Raw genomic sequence first — 19,127 nt, forward strand, 5'->3', positions numbered from 1 at the left:
CAGCAGCCTCCTAGACCTCTAGCCATGATGCTACACCAGTTGCTAGATAATTAAGTTTTAGCGAGTCCATTGCTTTGCAATTATTGAAATATCCCACCGATAAGGCAGGTCAACATGAAGCGTTTTGCGAATTACCCTGTCCTATCTTCCTTCCTAATTTGGACCTTCTTTTTCGATTCACAATAATTCGTACTCCTTTTCTTCTTCCACCTGTAAATCCGTCTCTTCCGCCCCTTCCCCGCTTGCTGAGAACGCTTCCCTTTTACACTGATTATAACGTCCATTCCCCGCTCGGTATTCGTATCTTTGCCCACTCCAAAATAGACAGTTGAATACCGGTGAAATACCATCCGATGAAAGAAATTAATGGAATTGAGGTCTGTTTAAGTGTGTTTATTTAATTGAAAATTTCAAATGGCATGGAACACGGTCGCTTGCTTCCAGAGTGGAGATTTCAACGGTCGAGTGCGCGCGTCTTAGGTCCTGGTGGGGCTGTTAGCACTTCACTTGTACAGGAAGACTTTCCGTCCCCACAGTAGCTGTACGGGTCGTGAATTACGCGTGATGGGTCCATCGGCTGAGAGGAGGATGCGGAACTGATGCAGCTGTCGGATGGAGAAGAGGAGATATGTAAGTGTTTGGAAATTAAAATTCAGTGCATTTGTATACTAATGAATTAACGTCCTATGTGAGGGAAAAAACTGTGGAACTCCCACGAATGTAATAGTTACTGATATGTGCGGCGTTGAAGTTGTGAGACAAGCATTCCTTGGGGTTCCGTGAGTAATAGTTGCCTTTACCTACAATAGTGTCTTGGTACAATACGATGACACATTACTGAGGACGCTCTCAGCAGAGCTGGCGAAACTTTTTGTGCAAAGCAAATGTTGCCCAGAGTGTTCCGAGAGAACATTTTTCTCTCCGAACGTTTATATTTTCTCTATTTTTATAGTATTTTATGTAGACTTGGTTTTATAGAATAGTGTACGTGTTACCCCAAGTTTTGTGGAGGTTCCAAGTATTTTTCTGCTGCATAATCCTCTTAAGTTACACCGGAATATATTTTTATGAAAAATCGTTAGAACTGTTTGAAGTAATGAATTAACCGCAAAAGAAAGTTAATTTATGGATTTTTCCATGCAACCGCAAAAACTGAATATTTTTTCTGCCTCCCTCGCCGGTTTAACAGCAGTATAAAGAGTTCTTGGAAAGATAAAATTGAATTGAATTGAATTTAATACTTCAAGCTTGAATGTACACTTTTTTTTTTAACAGGACAACACAAATGTAGCTTTAGGTAGCTCCAATGGTTGATAAACCAGCATGGGAGCTACCATCTTAAAAAATTAATTTCACGGCAGACCAGAAACAAAAAGAAAGTATATGTAATTTTTTTGAAATATTATCACTATGAAACATATATGTGATACAATAACTTACAATAAGCAAGAATAAAGTATAATATGTGGACAGAACAAAATTAATTTCTTTTTTTCCTCCTTTCACAAAAATATAAAAATAATATATAATAATATTATATTATTCACAAACATCAAAAATATCATCCATATCACCATGGGACAACAGCCAATCTTTGGCCTTTTTACAAAACTTATTTATACTCTTTAACTCTTTGATCAAACAAGGTAATTTATTAAAAATCTTCGGCCCCTAATAAAGAAATGATCTTTTAAATAAAGAAAGATTAGGCTTAGGAACTAGAAAATTCACCTTCCTACGTAAGTTATAACCATGCTCGGTTCCAGAAATTGCTGGAAAACTACCACTTCTCAAAAAAATAACTTTAAAGTTTTATAAACAAACATGTACCTTAATGGCAATAACTTAAGACTAACAAATAGGGGGTAAGAAGGCTCAAAACGATTTTTGTTGGCAATTATTCTAATTAACTTTTTTTGAAGTATCACTGCAGGGTTCAGTGCCGTTTTGTGGGCACCACCCCAACATATCAAACCGTAACTTAACTTAGTGCCAACCAAAGCGTTGTACAATATTACTTGAATTTTATAATAGGTATTTGTATATTTTATATAATTAGGTATTTGGCTTCTTCACTTTTCTGTGTATTTTTCCCGAAGTTAAATCACGGAATGCAAAGGACTAAAATGGGAAAACTTCTCGAACACGTGGAAGAGGAAATTTTTCTTGTTTTAATTAGACTCTTGATTTACAGGAAGAGTAAAATTTGGTGTAATATTACTATTATTTCTTCATTTAATGAGGTCATGAGCTTCCAATTAGTGTTTTCTGCTGTTCTTCGTGCCCTATCGTTTAACTCAGAGACCGACTTCCTTACACATTCTTTCATGCCTCTTACTGCAGCCGAAAGACTCCATTATTTCTCACAATATTCTTGAACAATGACCCTATTTATTCCAATGCTTTATTTGTCCTAATAATCATCCGTGGTGTAATAGTATGGTGGCTTCTGAAGGACTAGTGATTCGTGACTTTTTCAGTATCATTCTTTGCTCCTTCTGTGACTTTTGATTCTTAATGATTTTTTTCAATCCCTTTAGCTTAACTAACCTGTCGGCTGGATATGTGAAGCTGGGGTGTGAAACGCAGGATCCAGATGACAACCTCGGCGCAGGGCGGCTCGGACAGCGACCCCACGTACGCGAAGAATCGGGAGCTGAAAGGCGGGGCGAGCCAGTCGAGGGGAAAGGGCGGCAGGCAGTGCTTTGCCCCAGGCCGGCGGATCCGCCCCAGGTTGAGAACCACGGCGTCCAGGTAAGGGTTGTCCCGCGCCGCAATCTGCGGTGTAAGGAATAGAAATAGTAATAATTACAATCCTGCCTTAATTTTCCTAGCGAAATTAGGATCATGAAGTCTTCTCTAACTTGGATGACGTACTAGTATATACGAGCCATGGAGGGTGAATACCCTTCTCAGGCAGGATTCGAACTCACGACCTCTGTATCAGCGGGCGAGGTCATTATCCCGTCGCCACTGGTGTGAAAGTATCTTGTAAATCTTAATAAACAGGTTGGATGATGAGTACGCATCACACCCGTTCGACATTCTTTATTTTGTTTTATCCTTTTCGTGGTGTATCACTTGTTTAAAATACACGCTACTGTGTCGTAATTTTCAGAGAAATATAGAGCAAACCATTTTCACCAGTTGTAGGAGTCAAAAAGGTAAAATTAAATACCTTCCAGAATATACTGAGGTAAATAATTTTTATTTGAGATACAGATAAACTTTGCCATTTAGATATTTAATGGTAAAGCCAATTAAATCAGCAATTAATTATTTGAAGATTTCTTACAAAAAAAAATGAAAATTAGAAATTAGCAATTAATATTTAAGTCTCCGAAACCGGTTTTTCGGTTAGATAGGCAGTCATCATCAGGGGGGAGAATGAGTCTTAATTTATCCGAGGGCGTGGTAAGAGGGACCCGTCCTCGGACAGGTTAAGACACATAATCCTCCCTTGTGATGGTGACCTGGCCGAATGAAAAACTGGTTTCAGAGACTTTAATTCCTATTTTAATTGGCTTTATGAGAAAAACTTTGTAAATTATATGTGAGCCAACAAGCAGCTCCTCCCAATTTTGTTTTTAGAGTTGACATTGGCAAGGCTCTACTCTTTACTGAAATTATCAACATGAAAGGCAAGGTAGGCCCTTCACCATTATCAAGTGCCTCTTATCAAGGCGCTTGAAAAACTTCATTTAGCAGGTTCAAGATGAGCCATTATGAGTGGACATTGAAACATCGTCAATAGTATCCGACCGCGTGCATGTAATCTTATGAATTCGACCTGAAGATGCCGAATTACCTTGAAAAAGTAGGAAACCATGGTCATACTATTTCCTTCCTTTGAGGCGAGGGCATCCTTGGGGGTGGCGAAGTCCTGCCTGATGAGTAGCATCTGAAGCTCCAGGGGGAAGCTGTATGGGTGAGAAAGGACAATTTGTTGAGTTACAGCGATCGTGATAGGATGAATAGGAGTCGTTTTGATGAGTGCCCTTTGACCATCTAAGTCCTCAATTTTAGCTGGCCGGAAACCTTTTTTTTAGTTACGATTGCGGAATAACCAGGGTATTTACAATTTAACTTGTAAGCTCGCTTTCATTACGAAGATTCTTCGGCTAACAGGGACGTATGTAAGAAGGGAGAAAGGAGATAGTACTCCGCCGGAAAATAAAGAAAAATTTAAGTACTATAGTCTGCATTAGTTTAATAAATAATGCGCGAGAATTTGACCGCGGCATTAAGTGATATAACCCCATACACAATAGCATTCGTTGGAGTTGAAATATAAAATATCATGAGCTGAATATAATATATACGAGAGGCCCTCCTGAAATGAGGATCTATGTACTTACGCCACTGATACCTTGACAGGACAATTTGTTGTAGCTCTTGGCGCAAAGTTGGAATTCGTGTTGAGGAAACGATATAATTTTACTGTGGAGTTTTGATTGGACTAGTGGGTGACTAATTTAAGCTTCACTGCAGCTGTTTCGTCAAATTTTCGAGACCTAACCCCATACTGTTCCATGTTCGGCATTAGTCTCTGAATTGTAGCCTTATGTGGCGTGTGGCATAATGTGGCCGGTAGCCAATACCATCTTCTCCTCTTAGAATACGAAAACGATTTTGATGCAGTTTTTTTTACCAGTATTTCTTTACTTACATTAGTGCAGCGGTTCCCAAACTTTTTTCTCCGGTACTCTTCTATATGTACATATATAAATATTATTGCTACCCCAAAAATGTAAAGGCGCACATTTTATTACATAGTTTTACTTCGGGTAGGTGACACTTTTAGTGATAAATAGTTTTATAAATGGAAGCTTTGTTTAAAATACCCCATATAATATGCATACATATTTCCTGGTTAAGAGATACATAGTTCCTGGCGTCCACTATTAGCAATTATTTTCGGCGTACCCCGACTGGTTCATCGTATACCGCGATGTACGGGTACCACCGGTTGGGAACCGCTGTTAAAGTGAATGTGACGTTCTTTGTAAATTAACGTTCTAATGATTCCTAAATGTTATTTTATTTATATAATTTACTGAAATAATGAGATCAGTAATTACTGATCCATTTCAATCCTACAATTGTTTTCTGCGTGTTCAAATTTTCAACGATTTTTTTTATAAAATTTTATATTTTGGCATGTTTCACTGTCCTATTTGGTTCAGTTTATATTTTTCACGTCCACCCTATGTATTCCGAATCGTTATTAGTAATGTCTGCTTGATTCCACCTATTTTTGTTCTACAATATAATTGACATTTCTTGGCGTGTTTCCGTGTCGTCTCCGCTGTCTTGAGGCTCCGATTTATTTTCTTATTCAACTTTATGGGTGGTTTGTCGTCGGATTCAGAGGTCAATAGCGTACGCTGCTGTTCTCCGATTCAATTTCTTCATTCAGTTCACCCTAAGTCATCCCTCGTTTCCTATCACTCATTAACATTATTCTGTCTCTATTCAAACCCGTTTTGAGACCATAACTCTCGCCAAGTGTTTTGCCAGTATACCCCACATCTACTAAATGTGGTTCATCCACGTCGGCTTCCTCTTCAAATTTCACATTTTGTATCAGCTTATTTTAGGGTGCGCGCATAATTGTTTCCCGTGATGTAGAACGCATGCGTTCGGAATGAGGCAGTGTCTTTGTGCTTATTTGTGATCATTCACGGATATCACGAGATTTAGTCTACCGTCGCGAATGAAGGGCGCCGCGAAATTGTGTCTGCGCGATGCGAATCCGCGGGACGTGACCGTATCCTGATTGGCACGCTTTTTTCATCGCCCAACCTTCAACACCGTATTGCATAAGTCACAGGAACGGAGTTGAAAAAAAAAAACCTGTCGCTCCTTCGGGGCCGCGGTGCGGCGGCGACCGGAATCTCCCCTTTCGAGCATCCGCTATTGATGCGCGTGTTACGAGAAGTGTTGGAATTCAAAACAACTCCATTTTATGAACGTTATATCAGCTCGGCTGTGAACGTTGGTATTTGCTCCTCTTGAAGCCCTTTGGCAAGTCTCTTGGATAAGCGAAGACGGATTTGAAAGTCAGTAGAGGCAGAAAGATGTGACTCGATCGGAGTGCTATTGGCATTGATGTGCGTTTTTTGTTTTGCAACTTTGCTTTTGGTTCGCAGAATTGATATTTGATCGGGTTTATTATTGCCTCCAGCTATTACTAAGGCCTGTTTTAGTTTAAGGATCCATTAATCCATTTCGTATGACTGATCGTATAGTGCATTTCATCGTATGCTGAATCGGCACTATATGCGAACGAGAAATCAGTTTAAAGAACAGCGAAAATATAATGAGCGATGTGAAACATAACATAGAGAATCATACAATCCCTTATATATTGTGCGAGTGGAAAAAAATCGGCGAAATTTTTAAAGTGCTAGAAAAATCAGTTCAGATCGTAGGCTGCATCCATCGTAAGTCGCACTAATAGGGAAGCGGCAGACTACTACATGAAATTGACGAACAGCAATACAATTTTTTCCAATGTTAAGAATGATTAGAAGCATCTTGAATAATCCTATTGTTACATCTATTCTTCGAGCCAAACGTGGTCTTAACTTGGCATTGAAGTTACTGATGCATTTTATGCGAGAGACATTTTCATATGGGAAAACCGAATGGCTTATTTTATCAGTAATTAATTTTTTTGACATTTCAATGTGCTCAAAATCATCTTCAGGTTCAGTTTAATTAATGCATTTCTCCGGTTTTTGTTGTTTGGCCAATTAATGATAAACAAATTTGCTTCATCTTCTCAGTACTTCGAACTTTAATATGTACCGCGTCAAGGTGAGAGGAACTTTTGAATGACACAAGCAGATAAAATCAATTTAAATTCAAAACTGATATTATTTATTGGCTTCTAATTTTTTTTTTTTTCACCTTTACGATTTGAGAAATTTATCGATCAAATAATCTAGTGGTCATCGAAACTTTGATCATTAGATTTACTTTATTTTTTTAATCTTGAATAAATCGAATGCGGCCAAGGCTCTTTTTCTGAAAGCGTCGATCCTTATTTTTATGTGTATTTAAACCAACACTGTTGCCGTATTTTTGTATTTTAATCGGAAAATAGCTCGCCTTGTCCGAAAAAAGAACAACGAGTTTTAGGTGCTAGCGGTCAATTCATAATATTTTAGCCATCTCAGCAGCAAAATCGGGAAAGTTCGAACTAAGGTGGATCGATCATTTTCTCTGTGATCGAGGTCAACCAAATTCTTTGGCTTTCTGATGATGCGACGCGGTCTGTGGGCGGGCACATAGCCATGGAGGGTGCTAAAAGGGGCGTGGGCACTACCCGGAATTTTTTCTAAGTTACGTGAAGTATTTTACTAATGCCCTCAAAGAAAAAATCTGTCAACGTAGGGTCACTCACTCACCTCCGGTTGTCAAGCGTGTGCTCACCGCCCCACTCATCGTTGGCTCCCCACCGGAAGTGCATACCTACGAGGCGGTAAACTGCGGAGCCCAGGGGCCCTCCGGTGACCTCAGGCACCATGTTCGGCGCCGCCCACGTCCCGATCAGGGCCACTGCGGACGAAATATATCATTTTAAGATTTTGAGATAAATAGAACTCTTCAAGTAGGTATTTTTAATCATATAAGAAAAGGTCCGGTTAAGAGAAAGGTCCGGTAACAGGCTAAGGCTATTAGGCACATCGGAAAAACTCATAAACCAATTACGAAAGTAAAATCATGGGCAGTGGCGTAGCGAGGGGGGAGGTCCGGATCCCCACCCCCCGAAATATAAAAATAAAATTTCTTCGTTTCATTAAAGAAAACAGAATATTGAAAAATCATGAATTTTACAAAAGATTTCTTTGACAAGTGAAGATTTTTCGATTATGAAAAGTTCTAAAGCTTATTAAAATTCGTCTTCTTGGTACCCTGTTTTTCAAAGATTTTCCACCCTGGTTTTGGAACGCCCCCCTCTACCCCCGAACGAAATTCCTGGCTACCCCACTGTTTATGGGAGTACCTTTATATGAACCACCGTGAGAGCATGTAGTAGCTTTTTATCGCCCTCGAAATTCTAAATGACAGCTTTCGCTTTTCGAACTCGCTATTACTTGAGTGTCTTCTACGAGTATACCCATATACATCTGTCTCATCTAGAAATGAGAAAAATCAAGGAATTTCGTCGTTCCGGGAAATTCATGTCATTTCAGGGAGATTAAGAATTTACCTAAAATATTTTATTTATCTGATAATCTTTTCCCTTATTCCCGAAGTATTTTCTCCTATTCTTCTTACACACATGTATATCAGTGGCATTTCAACATCCCATTCCCATCACATCAATCAGACGGTGGTCTGTAGCAATTACAATTACCCTTCAAAATAAATTTGTTTCGAAATTAGTAATTAACTGTTCTTATAGCACGGCTGTCGGAATAGATTACCTGGGCATTTAAACCTACAAGCAATTGGAAGCGCTGGTTCATGAGCCCCTTTGGCTGAGGCTAAGTGGGTTTGGTAGATCCAAAGAGATTTGCAGAGCAAAGATAATGCATTGTTTTTCACATTTTTTATGAGAACGTGTGTTTTTAAGGAACAGTAACAAATTTTGGTGTTTTTAATGCAAAGTTTCTAACTAAAAGGGAATTCGTTATTGTTCGGTTTTGAAAACAAATGACGCACGACATACGATTATGGACGAAGTTCATGGGAATAAGTATGTTCAGCCGCAAGTAAATAATTCGAAAAACCTTGTTATGTTATGCCTTTTCTGCATGCCTCTCTAAAAATTATATCGTCAGAGAAATAGCGCACATCTGGATAAGTATTTATAAAATTTATCTACCACCCTGTTTTATCGTTCTTCGCTGTCATCGTCACCCGGATTGGAGAGCTAAAATTGTCGTCAGACATCGTTTTGCAGAGTTTCTAAGTAGGCTTCCGCGGAGATTATGACGATAGGCAGCGATTCTTCCGGGTTTCCTTCCGAGTTTATCCATTTTGCTGGACAATATTTCGCCAACTGAAACATTTGCAAAATATTGTACAGCAAAATCGATAAACGCGGAAGAAAACCCGGAAGAATCGCTGCCTATCATCGTTTTGTATACTTAATGTATAATTCCATTACATTAATCACTTTGCGATCTTTGAACTTATAATTTAAATCGTAATGTTGATTACCGTCGTCGGATTAAGCTCAAATACTCTAATGTTCGGCCCCGATCATCCGGCCTTGATGTTGTTAAGGGACAATATTTGACTGCAAAATTAAGTACAACCAGCATAATAAATGATGCCCATTGTAACAAAGGCCGCGCAGTATATTCCATAATTATCATACGGAAAGTACGCAATCTTTACCTCCTAATGGTGACTACTATCCAAGGCTTAAAGCTACTGTCGAAAAATCTCGTTTATGAATCACTATTTCCGTTTTTAAAAATAAATTTCGTGTTCTTTGTCGTAGTGGTTCCACATTGATGCTAATTAAGTATAAAAATTATGGGTTATATACATTCCAACTAGCACGATGTCGACAGAAACATTGAGGACGTAATATTAATCCTATGGGTTTACTTATGATGATATCCTTTATATCGGAAGTGAGTGCATCAATACTCACGGCAATACAAAGTAGAAAATCCGTATGCAAGATTTATTCACGCTAAATAATTAATATGAATTTGAATGAAAGAGCAACGACAGAAGTTAAAAACAGCCATGTAAAGGATGCTGAAGCAATCTCATGATGTGAACAAAATCCGTCATATTTCTTTTCGTAAGGGTCTTTCCGGTACCTCACACCACTTCATCCAACCGGCATCTAAGGTCTTCTCTGATTGGCTGACTTTTTAACGACCAAATGATGTGATTCCTTGGTGCCACTATAACAGTATCTGAAAATTTCTGCCCCCACGCTGACATTAGGGGAGGTTTTACGTCCCTCTTCAGCGCATTGGACATTAATATATTTGCCCATTAGCGGATATTACCGATTACGTGTGCTCCTGCTATCCCAATGGCCTTGTTTGATTGAGTACTCAAGAGCGGGAAGACGAACTGCTGCCGAGATGGTGAGTGGCTGGGAGGCCATCTAGTGGGAGAAGGGCGTAACACGACGGCAATTCCGCGCGAATATGCCTGCCTTCAATCTCTGTAACTCGAGAGGTACGAGCAATCTTCGATCGTGATGACGGTCATGGCACACTTATTGTTTGTGGTGGGATATCCTTGAGATTATCGTCCAAAAGTTCACCAGCCCGAATTTTTATCTTTATTGCCTTTCCCGAAATCCAACTGGTCATGAGTTCAGCAATTTGGCTGTTGTTATGCTCATTAAGTTGATAAATCATTAATCTGATGGGTGTATCCTAAAAAATCGTTGCACTCATAATCAGTCACATATTTACATGAGTGTGGGAAAATCTAGCAACTAGTAGTACATAATAGTTTCTACCATGGCGAGGAAAACATTGCCCGAATTGTTCTCGTGGCTTGAGAAACTGGAATTTGTCTCGCTTAAATTACAATTTTGAAAAAATTAAAGGTTGACAAACATAGTTATAAATTTATTTCCGCATTTTTTTCTCATCAATAGCAACAATATTTTTTCTGGAATGGTAAATATTTGGATACCGTTCATTAGCTTGAATAATCAGCCCTCCTGAAATCATTATTCCCTAGCCTTTAAGAGAACTAATCTTTGTACGACCTTGACTTTTTTCACGGTGACTATGATACTTAATGAATAAATCATCTAAAAATTTATTATCTTAATTTGGGAGTGACCGTCTCGTTTCCCCTTTCCCCGCTTTCCAACCTTTCTTCCATCTAGCAGGGTTTTTAACATCCCCTTCCCGCTCAGTTCTCGCTCCATGCAAGCCTTCCGTCTCCGCCGTATCTCATTATGGACGCACTCTATCACACACGAAAGTAAAATAAAATTGGTGAAAGAGCCCTTAATTATTTCTTGTTGTTCAATCGTCGGCCGTGAATCACCAATTTTCCTTGTGTTACCAGTTTGGTTCGCCAATACGCCGCCGCCGACAGATCTATGAAAGAGTAAAAAGAGTGTCCGCGGGGGAGAGATTCCTATTCCACCCCGCATGAGAATGTGGGCTTACCTTTTCGTCCGTCGTTGAGCATAGTGTAGGCGTTGGGCAGGCACTCGCGGTTCCGCCATAGCAGCGGCCGGCACGACGCGCGGGAGTCCAACCTCACTGCCCGCGCCGAGTCCACGTTGATGGGGGACTGCTTGCAGCCGGCGCTGGCGGGGAAGTGGCGAGGCCACTCGTGTGGACCTGCAGTGGCCAAAGACATCGTTTGTTCACATTTACATATTTTTTTCAAATTTAATATAAACTATTCCTGTGTAATGCATCGTACGAAAATCCAAGAAAACAAAATATTCCAAACGATTCTATCCTCAGATATACAGATGCGATTATATGTTAGTTGGGTGATTTCCCCTCCAAATAAAATAAATTACGATGTCTGTATCTGAAAAAATTTCTTAATATTCTGGCTTTTATTATGCGGTGGAAATAGTTAATTGACCTTCCATTCCTATCAATACAAAAATAATAATATTAATAAATTAGAATTAAAGAATTGTAATGGTTAAATAAATATATCGATAACTTCACCTATTCCATTCACATTCTTTGATGAAACCTCAAAATGGGTGTGTAGAATATTTAAGTTATTAACCTACGATGAGTCCCTCGCACAGCGTTATCCTCGGAGTAAATGTTAACAAGTTTGATTTTCGGCTGCTGCACTTGCCACCAAGATCGAAATGGCAAAAACCGAGATCACGTGATTAGCTGCCAATGATGTTAGCGTTTGTTTTCATGTCGTTTATTTCAATTAAATCTAATGCTTTCAAAGATAGAAAAGTACTGAGATCTTAATAAAAGCTGTGAGTATTAGATTTTCTAACTTTATCCATTTCCCAAACTATTAATGTGAATCTGATATTTCAATTTAGGCCTCAGTTTGGTCACTGTGCTTATGCGTCGAGCAGTCTGCATTATACATATATCAACGCGTTTTGTTTTCATACCAATAGTCACTAATGTTGTAAAGCAGTGTGGAAGGTTTAGTTTTGCTGTTCATAAGTATTCATGATATGTCTGGCATAGTCGGCAAATTCATTTCTTATTCCTTACGAAATCTACGAAGTTGGGTTATGGAAGAGAATTTATGATGCTAAAACAATATGTTTCATTTGAAGATGACAGTAAACCCGAGATACAATATCAAAAATTCCTGAAGAGATATATAAAGAACCATTGCATTTATGTAGATCCATCCTTAGTTAAGTCTCCGATAAATATTGTATCATTAGATACCATGAAACGGATTTATCTAACTAGAAATATTTACCAGAGAGCCTTCTAGCAATGCTAATGGCAAATAAGGGAATACGCCCACAACATTGCCATTTTTTTCATGTACTGCAGTGGTTGGCCATGCCCTAACAGCGGCTTCTAAGCATTCATACCGTCAGCTGACCTCACATCGACGTGACCTCCCGTTTTTGCGGCCTTTCAAAGTTTGGATTTTTTGTGCTTACTTCAGTCCTGTGATAGGCTTCTTGGTCTTAAAACTTGGAATTATTGTTGAATTGAACTGTTTTTTTTTCCGGCCGTAATGAATTAGTGGTGGGTAACCATATTCTGATGCTATGACCCATGTATCGTGTTGAAGCAAAGTGCTTTTGTTATCGATGCTGGTAAGCCAACTTTTCCCAATGAGCATTTGCACCCACGCAATCACTCTCTCGTACATCAGGTGCAGCGCACGCCTCACATCCACGTCGCCCGGCCCTCGCGTAGGACGCGCGGCCACTCTCGATTGCCGTCGCGAGACGACCTCTTCGTCGTCACTCGGTCGGAAATGGTCCCACGCGCCGCACCCCACCGCCCGTTGCGCAAGTTGAAGACAACCCCTCCTGGCCTCTCCTAATCCCTCCCCACATAACCCTCCTATCCCTCATCTGGTGTTACTAATTCGCACTGCCATGGGAAGTCGCCTCATGGTTTGTGCGAAGAAATCATTTCTCCGGACCCATGGAGACATGCCTCGTGAAGAACGGGTGACTTTTGTGTGTTTACCAGGGGCACAAAGGTTCTCATACATCTTTTTCTCGTTATATTACTTGGATTATTTACATCAATCGATCCAAAACATATTAAACGCCGATGCCCGTGCATCGAACGCACTCTTGCTACAAGTTTTTAGAATAGGATAAAATTATTCGTGAAATGAGGCAATTTTATTATCGCCTTTAAACACCTATTTCATTCATAAAGTCTCATTCTACCGTTTAGTGTAAGTTTTTATGCGAATTACTACATCCTGTCTCCCATCTCAATTCGGACTTCCGTTTTCGATTCACATTTGGGCCTACTCCATTTCATTCAATCGATAGATCGTTTTCTATTCCTTCCCCTACTTTGTCTACTTCTTCTTTTCGTCTAATTCTTCCCTCTTTCACTGATTTTTAACGCACCTTCCCCGCTCAGAACTCGCTCCATGAAAAACAACTTTTTCCTCCGTATCTCATCTAGAAGTTTCTTCTTCTAGCCCACCATGTCTTAAACACATCGTCGATCCTCTTCTTCTCGGTAATTACAAAATTGGATTCAATGCAAAAACAAGAAGAGAATTACTTAATTCAATGGTTTCTTCTGCAGTTTATTTCATCCAATAAACAAAATTAAGCCTATTTTCGTGAAAGATTTTTATGTTCATTATAACGACTCAATACTTTTCCTCAATATTTTCTATTTGCGATAGAATATTTTCGCTTCTTAATGGCGTAATCGCTTACAATCAACTGTTAAAGTTCGTATGATGAGGAGTCCTGGATTTATAAGAAAGCTATTATTTTTAGCCTTTTTTTTCAGTGATATTTATCGCTGGACCATGAAGAATAATGGAACTTCACTTTAATGGACCAAGCAATCTTTTATAGCCATACCATAAATGAGGTTGCTTTAAGCACGATCGATACACGATACGAGTGGACTTTCTTTGGGACCCGGCAGAATCCAAAACCTATCTGCGATTTGCACTTGCGCCCCTCGCGGTATATTCGATCACCTCTTTGATACAGAAAGGAAGCTTTCCCGCAGTTTTTATTTCCATTGTTACGTTGCGAGGTTCACGCCTTCCCATCCACCCTTCCGTGGCGTCCTTTTGACGGCGAAATAGAAGACAAGGCGAACGAAAAAAATAAGATTAACGGAAAGCAACCGGACGCCCTTGTGCCAGAAGTGTCGTTATTCAGCTCCGGCGAGGGCGCTGGAGTTACTTCACGGATTCCCGCGACCAGATAAGTCATTTTCAATCGCTTGAGCTCGGAAGCCCGTGACCGATATTTTCCTAATCCGCTTCCATTGCCTCGCGCGCCCCCCGTTGCTTCATGACCAATTCGTCGCTCTAGGCTCCAGGTCGTGGGAAGTGGATGTAAGTCGCACGGAATTTATTATGATGTGAAGATATGCGTTGGAATTAATACAAAATACAATTCTCGACAAAAGCTAACTTCGATGTTGATAAAGGTTTAATCTGAGCCATTACATAGACCTCCTTGTTACCCATGGTGTATCGGTGTATACAGCATAAGTAGCACCGTCGTGTATGGAAAACTTATCTTGGGCGACAATCGTAACTTTTTTAATGCTTATTCTTTCGCCATTTATACATATTGTTTATTGAAAACATAAAATAACCATGGTAAAAATAACAAAAACATTTTATCAATTTAATGATATAAACGTTCAAGTAAGGTAATATTTGCAATACTCAAGGTAGGTACAAGGGCGGATTTTGGCCGATTATTTGGGGGCCAGGGTTCTTTACTTTTCGTGGCGCCTTGGAAGTATGCTATACCTGACGTCTGATACGCTTACACAATTGGATGATAGATATGCACCAATTTTTAAAATGATGTATTCAGTAGGTAAAATATAAAAAAATATTAGGAGAGCCACATTAAAGATTATCATAAGTAATATTTCAAATCCTGCCGGATGAACAGCGGTGAAATATGAGGAAAAATTCCCCAAGACCGGGAGTTGAACCGCGGACCTTTGGCTTGGGCTAGGCTTAAGGTACTATATGTTACGCCTTGGTGAAATTGCTATGGATATCATAGAACCTGGGTAGCGTAATGGTCTGCGTAGTGTCCCGGAAAGTTAAAGGTCCGTGGTTCGATTCCTGATCAAAGAGAATATTTTCACTAGGAAATTCGTACAAAGATAATCATATATTCCATTTTTCAGAAATGAAGGGATCGCTATCACAATCCTCCTGGAAAACTTACCTAGTGTATCAATTGGTTGGATCTTCGAAAATATCTAGTTTTTAATTCGTAATTAGTTGTCACTAGCTTCTTAAAAACATGATTTTTGTGTCCATTTTGTCTCTGGGGGGAAAGGATGAAGTACCCTAGACTTTCGTGAAAACTATTCTCATATGGAGACCCATCTTTGATTGGATTGTTCATGTAGTTTTCCTTTTATCGAATTAATGAAGAATAGTGGATATGAAAGAAATGCGGAGCACATTCACACTCGAATCATTGATATTAATTGGATTGAAGGTCTTCCATTCATTCTCTTTTTGTCGTTCTGAATCGCTTTATAATTCCTAATGCGTTTGTCAAATTTCTCTGCTTCGAAATTCTGCTTTTACTAACTCGTTTCCCAGTTTGTTAAAGATAAAATATAAATATCTTGACTTCAAATCTGTCCATCAACGATAATTCCTGAAGATTTCTGAGGGATTTAATGGATTCCTAATAGATAAAGCCTTCAAATTGTATTTATTCATGTAAATAGTTGGAGCCTCTTACTAGTACATTCCAGTGCATTCCTTAGATGGTTGTTTGCGAACATAATCCCCCACCTCCTACCCTTGCGCTCAGCAGCCTTATCTTTTTTCCCTTCTGTTTAAAACGAAATGATTTTCAATGCCCCTTTTCTATATGTCTCTACGAAAATCATATCAGCGTCAGCACGAGTATTTAATGGGTTTACTATGATATCGCTACCGAACACTTTGGAATATACGTTTTCAAGTGTTGGTTCAAATAAAACTAGGAAAAGATATTCGCTTCTACGCGTTTTGCTTCTTCTGACCCGAATATTTCGGAGGAACTGTTAGAGAGTCGTAAAGAGGGAGTGAGAGAAAGCGTCCATGAAAACTGCTTCGTCCGAGTATATCTGATTCTTCTCCGCGGGAAATGAAGGTAATAATCTCCGAATAAATCCTTCACTTCAACAAAATGTATGCCACCGGTGCCCTGGGGATAGAATGGTCAATGACCATTGGTGATTTCACTCCTCGCAGAGTGAAGCTAGCCTTGTTCTGTGCGGAATTTCTGTTTTAGCAGAGACAATGTATCATTACACTATGTGTATTATAGTGATCAGTGTTCGTAGACATTGGCAATGCGGTGAGTTGAAAGAATAATTGATAACTTTTTCAAGGAAGGAAGTGTAAAAGTATTTCTTGTTCGATGCACATTCATGCAGATCCACGATGTGAATGAGAGCAATGTAGGTGGGCTGAAAAATTCTTAAGAGAGATCAAAGCTCATGGAAACGTTGTCCTTCTTATTTTACTGCTGATTTGTTATCTCCTAATATTGTAATGAGAATCTCCCTCGACAGAGAAACCAAATTTTGATGTACTTATAGCTGGTTACAAGTCGGGATAAAAACTTTGGATAAGTATTCTCTTTCATGAATGCTTGATTCTATATCCGAGGACATCAATGTAAGCCTAAGGTCGGCCATACTACGCATTGTTCGGTCTTCCTACCATTTCTATAAATATTGATGAGTTGCATAGTCAAAAAGGAATGCATTGGGCTCTGGGAATATGAATGAGCCATTTTTTGCGTTTTCTTCGCGATGAATGAGTATTTTAGTTGTCATTGTAGGTGAATCTTTGAGAAACCGTGGAAGGCTGTAGAGATTGGAGTGGTCTGCGGTGACAGAAAATAAGGAAGTATTGCGAAGGATGAAGAAGCAGACGAATGAATGGGAGGCGGCCAAGAAATAGACGTGCAGTCGCGAATGAATTGTTGCCAGAGAAAAACAAGAAAATAACGAAACATGAAATGAATTTGCTTCGGTTTTTAGGGATTAATATATAATTGGAGGTTATGGATGCGGGGTATTTGGAGAGAAGCACATGTAGAGGAGTTTTAGTGAAGCAAAGTTGTAACAATACTCATCTGTTGATCATATTATTAATTTTCACCATTTGGTATGGACATTGAATAACTACGTCATGGTGTTTCATAGAAATAAATGCAAAAAAGTAAAAATGATGGAACAATTGAATATTTGACTATCTTCTTCACCGACACATTGAATAATTGTGTGTAAGCACCTTCGTGTGTTGTATATACAACCTTGTATGTAATGCACATTACACGATGGATTTTCCCCTCTTTTTATGTGTGGATGGTGTGTGAAAAATTTCATCATGACCTGAAGTATTAATATCGGAGGCAGATGGATAGACACCTATCAGGAGGTAAGATATTAAGAGCTGATTTGTGTGTATTATATTTCTGTAGTGGAAGGAGGGATTAGTTTGAGTACGTGACCTCGTGAGAAAGTCGTTTTCGATTTTTCCTTGGACGATCATCAGCCATTGGCTGGCCTGCTGCCACTAGCTGCCACTAGCTGCTCCTTCTTAGAATCCACTCTTGAACCGATCTTGATACTTCCTGAAATTGATGGTTTGAGGCGTAACTTTGTGAAAGCGATTCATTATTAAAATTAAAAAGAAGAACTTTGTGCTTTCACATGAATATTTATTCACAAATTTAGGAACATGGTTTCAACGTTTCAAAGTTACGCCTTAAACAATCAACATGATGACGTTGAAACGTTGTAACCATGGTCGTAAATTTGTGAATAAATATTTATTTGATAGCACAAAGTTCTTCTTTTTAATTTTAATATTGATACATCCTCATTTAAATCGCTACCACATACATTCGTATCACGCATACCTTCCGAAATAGCAGCGAATGGAAGAAGAGTCAAGTTAAAATTTATAAGTTCTTAACTTTGTATCGTTAATATGACTTTGAGATGGCGTGGTTCACTCAGACCTGAATTCGCTATTCGCTACAAGAATTCGATATATTGGATGGAGAGGTAAGCTACAAGGAACGAAAATCTTCCTAATTCGGCTATTCTTCCATAATTTAAAAAATGCCGAAGTTGCCGCCCAAATTTCATGAGTTGGTGACGTCATCTTTCGAGTTTTGGCTCATCAACTCGTTCCAATAAGACCGCTAATTGAAGGACGGAATCGATCATAAAGTGATAACATGCGAGGCCGTTGTGAGAGGCTTAGGAGTAGCTGAGACGCGGTGACCCGCTCAAATGAAGTCAATGACGTCATCATCGTATATACGTAAGTGTTTGCGTCTCAATTTTTTTTAACGCGAATCGTTCGAGAAGTAAGCGACGGATCTAAAAACGGTAAAATACTTGCCTCTATATTTGTCCATTTCTATCACAAATTACAGCATTATAAATGAGTGAACGAGTTCATTGCTAATAATAATTTTCCAAATCAAATAAGGTCATATAAGCTAAATAAAATTTACAAAATTAATCTAAATTGGAATTTTGGAATATTTTGATTTATTTTATTTCAATGAGAAGTTACTGGATATTACCGCCCATCCATGCGGTCCCTTCGTCCCAGTGTCAACGTCAGAGTGAATGATAATTAATTTTTCTCCTTAACATGATCCCTAAGCCGAATAGAATGCTTTAACGTTCTAGACATAGAAAATTCTGTCCGTCCAGCAGTAATCTATAAGGCCATCTATCATATTTTTATCCATAATCTCACGATGTGCCCTGTTATTTTTCTTTTTATGCTTTTAAATAACAAGCCGGAGAGAAAATAGCACTTCAATCATTATAATATTATGTTGAGATAAATGAATCTTTCTTTTATCACCGTGAGACTGGATACCTTTCAGTAGTGAATAAGGTCCTAATTTAAAGTATAACCACTTCGCATCTGAAAAGATGTAAAAATATTTATAACAAAACGTTGTGGTTCTTGGCACTTTTTTC

The 19,127-nt window shown here is 39.0% G+C and overlaps 1 protein-coding gene across 1 annotated transcript in view; it reads right to left on the reverse strand.

The window, feature by feature from the left end:
- Positions 1 to 378: 378 nt before the first annotated feature.
- The window catches only part of LOC124153492 (carbonic anhydrase 2-like), a 40,746-nt gene continuing 21,997 nt past the window's right edge, over positions 379 to 19,127 (reverse strand). The window contains exons 3-7 of the mRNA XM_046526695.1: positions 11,121 to 11,297; positions 7,416 to 7,566; positions 3,809 to 3,920; positions 2,551 to 2,778; positions 379 to 605 (exon numbers count right to left, since the gene is read on the reverse strand). Of these exons, the coding sequence (XP_046382651.1) occupies positions 504 to 605; positions 2,551 to 2,778; positions 3,809 to 3,920; positions 7,416 to 7,566; positions 11,121 to 11,297 (770 nt within the window). The 3' untranslated portion in view covers positions 379 to 503. The remainder of the gene's footprint in view (positions 606 to 2,550; positions 2,779 to 3,808; positions 3,921 to 7,415; positions 7,567 to 11,120; positions 11,298 to 19,127) is intronic.

Source organism: Ischnura elegans, chromosome 1 (assembly GCF_921293095.1).
Source record: "Ischnura elegans chromosome 1, ioIscEleg1.1, whole genome shotgun sequence".
Classification (NCBI taxonomy): domain Eukaryota; kingdom Metazoa; phylum Arthropoda; class Insecta; order Odonata; family Coenagrionidae; genus Ischnura; species Ischnura elegans.